Genomic DNA, 12,653 nt, shown 5'->3' with positions numbered 1-12,653 from the left:
ATTACTTAAAAGAAAAGGACTCATTAGAGAATGCTTAATTAAGTACTATCTATTGTAAATTAAAAACATTAAAATAACTTTTAAAGTAATCTCTTTATAGAAAAGTTTTTGTTACAGTTCATATTTTATAAAACATGGTCCTAGAAACGAGCGAAGTTTTTACCCCGACCATCAGTGTCGAACGCACCCCAGACAAACATGGAGGAACGCACGAGAGCACCAATCTCAAGCTGGAAAACAGGCATAAACTGATAAACTATGCGGCACTTGCAATTGGAAAGAATTTGAGGTCGCTCTCTTCAGTCTTCACTATATTGGTCTTTTGCCACTACAAGCACGATACGACCCCACCGCCCTTTCTGGATGATTTTGCCTTTAGTAGAAATAATGTAGAGAAATGCATTAAGTATTTATACTATCTTATCAATAATTAATAGTAAAATATTTTTTCTAATAATATAAAACTCTAAATGAATAATCAAGATTACTCTGGTAATAATAATATTAAAAATAGAATAATATCAATAGATACTCCTTCCGTCCCAAAATAAACCAATTTTCCACCTTTTACCTTCAATTTTTGACTATTCATCTTATTCAAAAAAATTTTGCGATTGATATTTTTGTTTTTATTAGATGATAAATTATGAATAGTATTTTACGTGTGACTAATTTTTTTCTAATTTTTTTAAAAAAATTCAAATAAGACGGATAGTCGATATGAAAATCAGAGAAATCGTTTTTTTTTTTTTTACAGGAAGTAGTATCGTAGCTAAGCTTTTAGAGAAAGTAGGCGGACAGCTATAGCTCGACTGGAATCCAACATGCGACCAGCCGACGACGCTATTGTGCATTTTTTTTTTTTGGCGTATACCATGTATTGCACCGATCTTTTCCATGCCATGGTGCGCCACTTCCAATTTGTGGCTACTTCTCTGGTAAAGTGCGCTCTTTTATCCCCCCTGGAGATCTTGTTTATCGAGCAGAAGAAGCAGACCGTGATGTGAATGTGATGAATTGATGAAGCAACCATGCACCACCACCAGTAGAGATGCATGCCTACCTGCTGCGTATTAGGTCATCAAGTTTTATGGACACGATTGACATGTCATCTAAAAAGTTTAAAATTTAAATAAAACACCCCTCTCTCAATGCATAGTTTTATCTATTGTTGTTTTCTAGGTTATATGCAAGACACAAGCTATCTAAGTAACAGCACAGAGAAGATTTCATCTCTATGAAACTCATTTCATCTCTCTTCATTAATACTTTATCAGATCATCAAAAATATCTATATGACACCCTATTTATTACCTATAAAATTTTCATTGAGATTGACACGACCATTCGCTGCTGCTGTTTGGCAGATTTCCACGGCGCATCATGAGTTCATCCCTGGCCCTCGATGGAGTTATCTCTTTTTTTTCTCTCTTTTAGATCGGTAGATTTGGTATCAGCTTAAGGCCCAACCGTCACGGCCCGCACGTCCTCGCACTCCCGGCCCGGCCCAACCACCATGGCCCAACCGTCATGGCCGTGCTCCTTCTCCCCGTTGCGCCGCCGCGCGCCGCCGTAGCATGACACGCACGTCGTTATCTCCGGCGACCGGCGGAGGAAGAAGCACAATTTGTGTGTCTTACAAAGTTTAGCCGTGGAGCTCTCTGTTGCGGAACTATTGCGAGTTGCGACGATGCGTTCTGCGGTTGCTGGGTTTCCCTTGGCTGGCTCTGAGCGTGTTGCTTGCTGAGAATATTACTGAGCCTGTGCGAATTGCACGTGGTCAAAGATTCGCGATGAGGCGCCACCAGCTTTAGCTTTCATGAGACAACGACATAGCCGTATACTCTGAAGTTGGTGGAAGCGATGATATCACGTGGCATCTAGCCAGGTTCGCACGTATCGTCCCAGAACTCTCATGATATACACCAAGTACGATTGTTTGGCCTATGGCTAGCCGGCATAAGAACAGCTAAATACTTCATGTCTGTTTTATTTTGTAAGATTTTTTATTGATTAGATTTATATGTGTATATATAATGTATTGATTAATGTGTTAATTTAGATAGAGTAAAAAAGTCTATAATATAAAATGTTAATTTAGATAAGAGTAAATGGTCTATAATATAAAATGGATGATATAGTAGATCACGAATAAATTCATGCCAGGTTGATTTTAAGTTTTTTATCGTAGTTTATTTATCAATCTTATCTCTTAAGTTGCTAAGAATATATATATTTTTTATTTATAAATATGTAGTTTGGAAAAAAAAAACAAACAATCATTCTCTTATACAGTTATACTAAAGTACTGAAGCCCACGTACACATGATACACCCCGATGCTTTTCACCATATCGAGTTGTTCATTTGCACAATTTCTCATACGAATTCATGAATTCATCTGCATGCATGCATCTTCTGCCTAGCTGCTAGGCACATGGTAGCAAGCAGCTAGCAGAAGCGAGCGAGAGGCGCCGCTGAGAAATGAGAGCGCTCTGCACGATTCAATTCGGGGAATAATACTAAGGCCAGCGCTCGTCAGTCCATCACGTGCCCCAGTGAGTACGTAGTACGCGGCCGCGATGCTGCCGGCGTGTGTGTGCGCGCGCGCGCGAGCGAGCGTGCCTAGAGAGGAGTGCAGCGCATGCACGCACAGGCGCAGACGACGGCATGGTGGTGGTGGCCGGAGCAGCAGCGGCAGCAGGTAGCCAGATACTACGATATGATATGCACGAGAGACGGCGGCGTCCAACTCAGTGAGATGCTGCGAGAGGTGGCGAGGCCGGTGCGTGCAACCGGACAAGCATGTTTTCACGCCCGTCGACGGTGCCGCCTGGTCCTGCACGGGACGGGAGAGGAGCCCGGCCGGGAGGCACGTCCAATGAATTTTTTTATTTTTAAATCTTTTTGAAAAATAATTTTATTACTAAACCTCCGGAAAAAATATTTCTATCGTATGAACCTTTTGACCACACCACCAACATTAGCATGGTCAAACAGCTTATCACGCCATTGTTGGTGACGTGACAGCATTGTCTTGCCATACCACCAATAAAGGCATCATGGAACGCTGATTAAGCTGCGTGTCATCGTTGTCTTGTCACGTCAATGTTGGTGTCGTGGCCAAAAGTTTCAGATTTAGAAATATTTTCTCCAGAGATTTATTAATAAAATTATTTTTTTAAAAGTTTAAAAAAATAAAAAAATTACGTCCGATTCGGTGAATTGAGAGGGTGTTGCACTGTGCGCAGTAGCCACTGCAGTTGAGCGAAAGTTAGAGCAGCTAGCTAGGGAGGGAGTCAGTCAAAATTGCACTGTCGTCTCGGCATCATAAGTGGCACTGCTCCCCTGCTCTCCGCGGGATCATCAGTTGCAAAACATTACGCTTGCATGTTCGCGTGCAGGGGCGGGGCAGGGAGGCAGGAGAGACAGAAAAGACTGGGTCAGTTTTATCGTGGTTGCACTTAGCGCATCTGGTCTGGACGATGGATATGCCGTTCACACATTTTTTTTTCTCCTAGCACCAATGATCGCCACCGTATTTACTTTCACCTCTGGTGCAGAGTTGAATCCCTTTTTTGGCCCCTCATTTCATTTAGACCTCCTTTGTGACAAGATATAGTTACAACAAAGTGAGGCCTTGGGGCCGGTATGCTTGGATTATGGTAAACCAATATACACTCTGCTAAATTGTGGCAGAGAATAGATGTTTGATTTCTTGCCAAAATTTTAAAACTGCATCCACATTAAATTGGGTTCACTTACAACATTTTTGTACAAATCAGATGAATAAATAATCCCATTGGCATCATACATGGACAAGAAACCAAACATCTGCCTTATTAGGGTGGGATTAATTGCTGGAACAAATTAAAAAGTTATAAAACAAGATGAATTATTTATTTGTTGTGATATTTTTTTTTCAGTGCAGTTACTCTGGGTTACTTCAAGATGTCTTATGATTGAATTACTTTATGATTTGTTCAGCCCATAAACCCTCATATTATTTAAAAAATAATACTATTCAAATGAAAATTTACAAAAAATGTTTTGTGATAGAAATTGTAAAAGAATAGCTTTATGGAACTTCATGTGATCGATACAGTTTCTACCAAACACATGATGAGTGAGTTCAAACTGCTCTCCTCAACTAACCTACCCGAGAACTCTATGCCAACAAGTGTGTCGAACTAGGTCCTACCGACATGTCCTCTATCAAACAACCAAATATCGACATGACTCATATTGACCTAAATTAGTTTGGTACGGTACTAGTTTTATAATTTTTGGTATCCGGCTCTTATTTTCTATTTTTCCATTTAAATTGTATTTTTTTCAAAAAAAAAACAAACCTTATAGTACAAGAGTTGTTCAACTCTCTTGACAAGGAGTTGTCGTTAAAACAGAACTAGCAGAGCTCCCCCTAACTAAAATAAATGATTTCACACATTTTCTCAAGTCACCATTTCATTATTGCTGTGTTGCAACAAATATTTTTATGTGTTGCATTTATTCCTAAATGGAAATGATGAAGTCATAGACTCGGTTACTTGTCTTGGATGCTAAATAAATAACTGAACATGCACATAGAAAAGGTCTTCAAATAAATCATGTACATAAAAGCCCATGTGAGCCCTACTAGCCCAATCAAACCAAACCTCTAAGATGGAATGGTGTGCTTTGTGGGTAATATGCGTGGGGTAGTCACAGTTGGCCATCGTGTGTGCCTGCCCCATATTCAGTAAAGCGTCTTTGCGGCTCTCGATTGATGTTGTACTTGCATTGTTCACCACCATATATTTCGTGTCGTCAAATGTAACGACACCATGGCCTTGCTGTTGTGGCTAATTGCTAGGCCTCTGCCACCATAGCCAAGGTGTCTTCACTCGTTTATCGCTCGTCCTTTCCTCGTCCTCGCTCACCCTTGCCGATATAATTCACATTTGTCGCTATTGTCATACTCATATAATCATATGCTCACTTCAGAAAGCATTGCTATTGTTCTTTTTCGGTTTTAAAATAACTTTGTTTTTTTACTTATCTTACACATATCAACACAGAAGGAAAAAAATACTAGAATATACTCAGTTTCACTAAATTCAATGAAATTGCCCCACATTATCTTATTCGATGTATTTATTTTCTACTTTTATAAATTAACTTTACATAACTATTGCTAAAAAATAATTTATTTTTAGAACGAAGCAAAGTTATGCCCACACACTCCACCCACCCCATCCTACATTTCTTCTAGATAACGCCGATTGATGTGTGAGCAGAAAAAATGATTATTTATTGCCATTTATCATTTGCAGGAAAGTCCTGGTTATACTCGCATATCGCAGGATTGGCCCATTTGTATAACAAAAGAGATTTGCTCTAACAAAAAGTACCTCGGGGTATTAGTATCTCACTGTACCAAATCGTTTCTGATCGTTGGATCTGACCATGTCTATCATGCTCAGCTAGATCCAATGATGAGAAATGATTTATAGGTATGTAAGGTATCGCTACCTTTAGATACTTTTTATTTAGTCGAAACAAATCTCCATAGAAAAATAGTTACAGTCCATTCAAGATAGTTGAACAGTACACCAGTATAAAAATTATACATCCATGTCAAAAGAAAAAAAAACAACATTTGTCTAACCATTACGGTTACTCCGTCGATCGTAAAATATTTGTTTCCACATATCTCAGACATATTAATATAAACAAATAGATTAAAATACATTTCATTTTATCAATTCTAAATATAATTGTTCATTGTGTACATTTATTTTTTAACTCTACAAACTCTAATGCCATAATGGTTTGAAAATAAACTTATTTTAAGATAAAATACATTGATTCTTTGTGGAAGGGACAGGAAGACACTGATTCCTCGTGGAAGTTGGAGTTAGCACGGGAAAAACCGCAAAACGGCACACCAATCTTCTACCCCACCGCTCAAACGACAGCATTTGTTACGGCCGAACCAACCGGCACGCACGATAAAAAGGCTACGGCGTCACGCCCGTGCCGTGCACGAGAACGGTACAGTACGCAGTATCAATTTTTTGTTTATTCGGAAGACAAGGAACAGTGACACACGCCCGTTGCTCCCTCCAAGAGAGACGCACGAAACGAAACAAAAGATCTACTACAGGGATGCGAGACGTGCGCCATGGACAGGTGCACGTACGTACGCCCCGTGACGGGACTACACAATGTGTGGGTGTATTACTCCTATAGGGCTTACTGTGTCTACTTTTTATGTACCGGCACGTACGTAATAGGGCTTAGAATCTAGACTATCAAATCGTGCGAGAAAGCTAGCGGCTAGCGACGACGCAGCTTTCTACAGGACAAGTCATTTTCACGTCGCGGTATAGTAGTAGCTAGCTTAGCTCGATCAGCTCGCTCTCCCTGCTTCGAGTATTCGACAAAATCCAAAAGCTAGCGTGCGTCCGAACCAACCACGAGCTATGCTAGTGAGATTTGTCAAGTCAACCGCGTGCAGCTTAGAATGCCCAGCACTACAGTGTCCGCTATATAACGAGCCCAACGCGACGCACAGAGGCGTGGCGAAACACAAGAAAACAAACGGAGACACCGCGCCCCGCCGAGCTAGCGCGCGCGCATGGATCCCAACGACGCCTTCTCGGCCGCGCACCCGTTCCGGTGGGACCTCGGGCCGCCGGCGCCGCCGCCCGTGGCGCCGCCTCCGCCGCCGCCCCCTCCTGTGCCGCCGGTGCACGCCCCCAGGGAGCTGGAGGATCTGGTGGCAGGGTACGGCGTGCGGCTGTCGACGGTGGCACGGATCTCGGAGCTCGGGTTCACGGCGAGCACGCTCCTGGCCATGACGGAGCGCGAGCTCGACGACATGATGGCCGCGCTCGCCGGGCTGTTCCGCTGGGACCTGCTCCTCGGCGAGCGGTTCGGCCTCCGCGCTGCGCTGCGCGCTGAGCGCGGACGCCTGATGTCTCTCGGCGGCCGCCACCATGGGCACCAGTCCGGGAGCACTGTGGATGGCGCCTCCCAGGAAGGTATCTACCCATCGATCATGGCATCATGCCACTATCTTTCTGCTTGTTCATGCGTTGTTGCCTGCGAATTATGACTTGATCATGCATGCATGCATGACCAGCTCTGTTCTTAACCGCGTTCATGTGTGCTCGTACGTTTCTGTACATGATACTGTACTGCATGTCTGCATGCACGCGAGCAGCGCTATCCGACGAGCATGACATGGCGGGGAGCGGCGGCATGGGTGACGACGACAACGGCAGGAGGATGACGATGGCCGGCAAGAAGCAGGCAAAGAAAGGATCCGCGTCGAGGAAGGGCAAGAAAGCGAGGAGGAAGAAGGTGGACGACCTGCGGCTGGACATGCAGGAGGACGAGAACGACTGCGACGACGACGGCGGCGGGTCGGAGTCGACGGAGTCGTCTGCCGGCGGCGGCGGAGGTGAGCGGCAGAGGGAGCACCCTTTCGTGGTGACGGAGCCCGGCGAGGTTGCGAGGGCCAAGAAGAACGGGCTGGACTACCTGTTCCATCTGTACGAGCAGTGCCGCCTCTTCCTGCTCCAGGTGCAGTCCATGGCTAAGCTGCATGGACACAAGTCCCCAACCAAGGTACGCGTAATTTACCAGCATTACATATCTCGCGTACAGTACGTTACACAGTTATACACGTTCTTGCATAAGCGTGCAGACGTATGACAATCTGAGTACGTACGACTACTGTCGTCATCTCAACAGCTCGACCTAAGATCTGAAAAAGCTACTCGTTCCGTGAAAAAATGAATTCTTCGGTTTCTGTGCCCAACGTTGGACCATCCGTTTTATTTGAAAAATTTTCAGAAAATTAAAAAAATTAGTCACACGTAAAATACTATTTATAATTTATCATCTAGTAAAAACAAAAATATCAATCGTAAAAAAATTTGAATAAGACGAAGAGTAAAAAATTGAATGTAAAAAGTGAAAAATTGGTTTATTTTGGGATGGAGGGAGTATTGTTTATCACTCGTTCACGGTAAGTAGCAGGAGTACTACGGAGTACGTGCGCGTGGTATAAATACAACGTGTACCATCAGATATATTCTGTTGGAGAGTCTCATGAAAAACGGTGCGAAAGATCCATTATCAGTACTGGTATTAGTACTGCAACAATCTGAGTAGTATTTGCTATGCTTAGGTTTTACGCCGGTGTCAAAACTTTTGTTTTGGTTCAACTTAAAACGGAGGCAATGTTCAAATTTCTAGAAACTAAATTGATGGTACAAATGGCATAGACACTCATAAACCGCAGGAAAGCTCACTTTCAACAGTGCAAATCTCTTGTACCAATTCATGCTTGCTCCTACTGAAGATTATACCACAGAGCACATAGTGCACAGGCATGATACATTGATACCGGTAGTTCTGTCATGCTGTGCCTGTTTCATTAGCCCGACGCATGGATGATACTGTAGGGCACTTGTACGTAGTATTCTCCTACCGTGTCCTACGTTAGCTTGTTACACACAAACAGTGATTCCACTAGGTATAGGCTACCGTACCAAACTGTGGTCTGTGGATGCTCGAAGCGGTAGTAAAGAATTCAGGAGGAGATGGACACGCGCGTACGTCGATGCGCAGCACCAACCTGAAAAAGCGTGCCGACGTGTCAGTCGCAGATAGGCTGGCAAAGCCTGCGTTCCATGTGTTGTCTTGTCGGGCCCTAGCATCAGCGTAGGCATGCATGGCTCTCGGATTCCGTGGTGGCAATCCCTCGCACGTACGGCCATGTGAGCTCACCTGCCGGCTGCCGCTGTGGCTGGCTGGCCGGCCGGCCGGCCGGAGGGCACTCGGATCAGCTCGGAGACGGTGCATCGTGCATGCAATGCAATGAAATGAATGCACGGCCTGGTCGGGGTTTCCAGGGTGATTGGATAGGTTTGCATCCAGTCCAGTCAGTCAGTCCGTGATCCCTTACTGTGCGACGCATGATACGGGCTCGATCGGTGGGGAAAACGCAAGGCCGGCGTGGGGGTGGATGATGGCTGCGTTTCATGCTGTTAGGCTGAGTTATTCATGGTTTTCCGGTAGCATATTTTTTAAACTGCTAAACGATATATTTCGTGTAAAATTTTCTATATCTAAATTATTTTAAAAGATCAAATAACTTTATTTTTAAAATTTTTTAATAAGTAATTCTTAATTAATCATGTGCTAAATATATTTATTGTTTTTCGTATGTCGTGACCTTTAGTATCGAACGCAGCTGCTGGATGATGCATATATGGATCACTCACTTGATTTTTTTTCTTCTGTCAAACATTAATGTAACGTATGAGAGCTAGGGGAAGTGTGTATGGATTTTTTGACTTGTATACGTATTTTTAGATTATCATTCAATGAAAGTGATCGAATTTGATTCATAAAATTAAATTTTTAAATATTTAATCTTCAGACCGACCGGATGGATGCAGGTGACGAACCAGGTGTTCCGGTACGCGAAGAAGGTGGGGGCGAGCTACATCAACAAGCCCAAGATGCGGCACTACGTGCACTGCTACGCGCTGCACTGCCTGGACGAGGAGGCGTCGGACGCGCTGCGGCGGGCGTACAAGGCGCGCGGCGAGAACGTGGGCGCGTGGAGGCAGGCGTGCTTCGCGCCGCTCGTCGACATCTCCGCGCGCCACGGCTTCGACATCGACGCCGTCTTCGCCGCGCACCCGCGCCTCGCCATCTGGTACGTGCCCACCAGGCTCCGCCAGCTCTGCCACCAGGCGCGCAGCAGCCACGCCGCCGCCCTCCCGCCGCCCTTGTTCTAGAGACGACTCTTTGTGCTGGGCCGTGTTTCCTAGCAAGACTAAGGCTGTTTGAACGACTGTACTAGATGGGCCGATCGAGCAGGTTGCGTCGTCGTCTACCTTTGTTTTGGGATCTTGATGGCCCGTTTATTAGTTTTTACTACTGTACTACCTTGTTAAATTTGTTTTGTTTTATGATATGAAATGCTAAATCCTAAATGTGGTGAATTTCGCATCGTCTGAGTAATGTTTCTTTTATTTCGAGCCTGGCGAAATATTATGCAAGGAACACGAAATGTATAAAAACCGTAACGACCACGCCTAGAATGAGAACATTTCCCAGTAACAGTTCGACAGTTCTGCAGAAATCTGATCGAGCCTGGCGAAATGTTATGCAAGGAACACCAAATGTATAAAAATTGTAACGCCATCGCTAGTCGCTAGTATGAAAATATTTCCATGTAGCAGTTACAGTTACGTAGAAATTTGACCAGGACAACACAGGTTAGACAGTTAAGCGGACCGGCAGAAAATTGACGTGGAACAATACATGCTAGAGTGGTAGCATAGTTTCGTTCAACAAATGGCCAAATAAAACCACCTACCTCCGAATCCATGCTAAACACTTCAACAACTCACACAAGCTTATTAAACAGCACGTTCATCAGAATTGGCCAGATGTGGTTTTGCACTGTAAAGATGTGAGCTCAGCAATACAGGTTCAAATCGTCAGACTTCGGCAAGCACGATAGATTGGCACAAATTAGTGTTAGGCATCTTGATCAACTTAAGCACATATATAATAAAACGGAACCAGATTAAATTATGCAAGTACTTCAAACTCCATTCCAAAGGACCAAATGGTACCTAATTGCAATAGTAACATTGAGGTCTCACAAGATTACCACTAAAGCATGACAAAAATAGGTCGAATCACATCGTTTTGTAAGGTACATAAGCAGCATTTGGAACAAAGGATCACTCAGTAGCATCAGATGGTAATGTCCTTGAATATCAAGCCTGAAAAGTAAACAAAACGCAAATATGGTCATCAATATTTCATAAAGCTACAGTGTAGTGGTATTCATCAAAATAACATATTGATATATTAAATTATAACATCTATTCGGAGATAAGTTGGATTACAAGACAATCATAATCCAAATCAATCAAATTGCAACCCTAATAACTCTTATCTCACGGTATGATTTCGAACACCACACAGTTATCCAAAGCCACATAAACATCAGCCAGTGTAAACTGAGCAGACATCAGGCAGGCTAACTAAATCTGGGCTGACAGAAATACAGATTGCTCACTGAAAAACAATTCAAGTAGACAACGATTGAGATAACCAAAACAAGAAAGATTCATTGTATGGTTTCAGCAGAACATATGATCTACCAGATGGTACTTGTAGACAGACCAGACAACGCAACATAACAAATTCCATACGCACTTTGTCAACGTGGCAAGATGAGCAATTTCTACACAAACAAATAGCATACTAAATGGTGAAGCGTCTGGTTAAATAAATTACTGATTTCATACTAAGAATTAATGGATTGAACCATAATAACACAAATGAGGCGAGATACATTAGTTTTTCCACAAACAATAACTATGCATTAGCATTCATACCGAAATGACTGTATTATCTCAGTACGGCACTAACACAAAGGACAAAGGAAAATTCAGCAATCGAACATTTGTATGTACCTTTAAGCAGAGGGGATCTCGACCTCGCCGTCTGTGATCTCCTGCTGCAGATCCTTAGGGTCCTTCCCGTCGACGGTGCACCCAACGCTGACGCAGGTCCCAAGGATCTCCTTGACAGTCCCGGACATATCCTTGGCCATGGACCTGGGCCTCATGGTCCTGGCGATCTCGATGACGTCGTCAAGGCTGATGTTGCCGTTGTGCTTGATGTTCTTCACCTTCTTCCTGTCCCTCTCTGGCTCCTTGAGGGCCTTGATGACGAGAGCCGCGGCGGAGGGGACGACGGACACCTTCGCCTGACGGTTCTGGACGGTGAGCTTGACGGTGACGCGGAGGCCCTTCCAGTCCTTGGCGGTCTCCTTGGCGATGTCCTCACCGATCTTCTTGGGGGAGAGACCGAGCGGGCCGATCTTGGGGGCAAGGGACGACGCCGCGCCCACCTCGCCTCCGGTCACCCGGACGAATACATCCACCACCTGCGTCGGGTCGAGCTTCGGCGGCATAGCGAAACCTCGGTTGCAGGTGGCGGCGGCGGCGGGGTTGGGTTCGCGGGTAGGCGCTTCGGGTGGTGGTGGAGGCGCAGTAGGGTTTCGGCTCGAAATGGCTACTCGCGTTTATATAGCGGCCTGCTTGTTCTCTCTAAGTTTGGGCTGGGCCTTTGGGGAGTCACTTGATAAGCCCATTATAAAGCCTGTTTGGAGTTGTAAAAATGTCCATTTTGCAACTAAGGGTCGAGTTTAATGTGCATCCTTCGACTGCAAAACTTGTGTAGAGCATCCCCAAACTAGTGCAGATCAAGAGGCTGTTTGGTTATTGCCCTGAGTAAAAAGCCTGACCTGAGGTTGAGCCTGTGAGTTGCCTGAGTAGTGTTTGGTTGGTGCCCTCGCGATGTCAGCCTGATAAAACATGCCTGAGTTGAGTTGCCTGGTTCAGGCGATAGAAATCGATCGCCTGAGGATTTTTAGCTAGCCAGTCCAAGTGTGTGCCTGAGCTTAAGGACCCCCTTCCCCATATTATACGTGAACCACTTTCCCTCTTGCTATTTCACAGAATCACAAATCCCTCTCAATCTACTCCATGGTTGCATCAGTGATGATAGAGAAACCATTCCATCTTGTAGATCCAATTATGAGCTTCTTCCTCCTGAGCTGAA

At 44.3% G+C, this 12,653-nt stretch overlaps 2 protein-coding genes across 2 annotated transcripts; one reads left to right on the top strand and one right to left on the bottom strand.

Moving 5' to 3' along the window:
• The first annotated feature begins 6,566 nt into the window (after positions 1–6,566).
• Positions 6,567–9,802, top strand: LOC102705618 (probable transcription factor FL). Its single transcript, XM_006652684.1, has 3 exons — positions 6,567–7,027; positions 7,210–7,616; positions 9,458–9,802. The coding sequence occupies exons 1-3, from the start codon at positions 6,622–6,624 to the stop codon at positions 9,800–9,802; spliced, it is 1,158 nt and encodes a 385-aa protein (XP_006652747.1). The 5' UTR covers positions 6,567–6,621.
• An 802-nt stretch (positions 9,803–10,604) lies between these two features.
• Positions 10,605–12,081, bottom strand: LOC102705337 (60S ribosomal protein L12-1). Its single transcript, XM_006652683.2, has 2 exons — positions 11,501–12,081; positions 10,605–10,801 (listed from the first exon to the last, which is right to left on the bottom strand). Exon 1 carries the CDS (start codon positions 12,001–12,003, stop codon positions 11,503–11,505), a length of 501 nt encoding a protein of 166 aa, XP_006652746.1. The 5' UTR covers positions 12,004–12,081; the 3' UTR covers positions 10,605–10,801; positions 11,501–11,502.
• Positions 12,082–12,653: the final 572 nt, after the last annotated feature.

The sequence above is a fragment of the Oryza brachyantha genome, chromosome 4 (genome assembly GCF_000231095.2).
Source record: "Oryza brachyantha chromosome 4, ObraRS2, whole genome shotgun sequence".
NCBI lineage: Eukaryota > Viridiplantae > Streptophyta > Magnoliopsida > Poales > Poaceae > Oryza > Oryza brachyantha.
This window is presented reverse-complemented; position numbering and strand designations above follow the sequence as displayed.

Bases quoted from the DNA above. Each gene is read 5' to 3' on its own strand.
- LOC102705337 (XM_006652683.2), bottom strand. From the start codon at position 12,003: ATGCCGCCGAAGCTCGACCCGACGCAGGTGGTGGATGTATTCGTCCGG.
- LOC102705618 (XM_006652684.1), top strand. From the start codon at position 6,622: ATGGATCCCAACGACGCCTTCTCGGCCGCGCACCCGTTCCGGTGGGAC. The intron at 7,028-7,209 runs GTATCTACCCAT...GCACGCGAGCAG, and splicing joins GGATGGCGCCTCCCAGGAAG to CGCTATCCGACGAGCATGAC. The intron at 7,617-9,457 runs GTACGCGTAATT...GGATGGATGCAG, and splicing joins GACACAAGTCCCCAACCAAG to GTGACGAACCAGGTGTTCCG.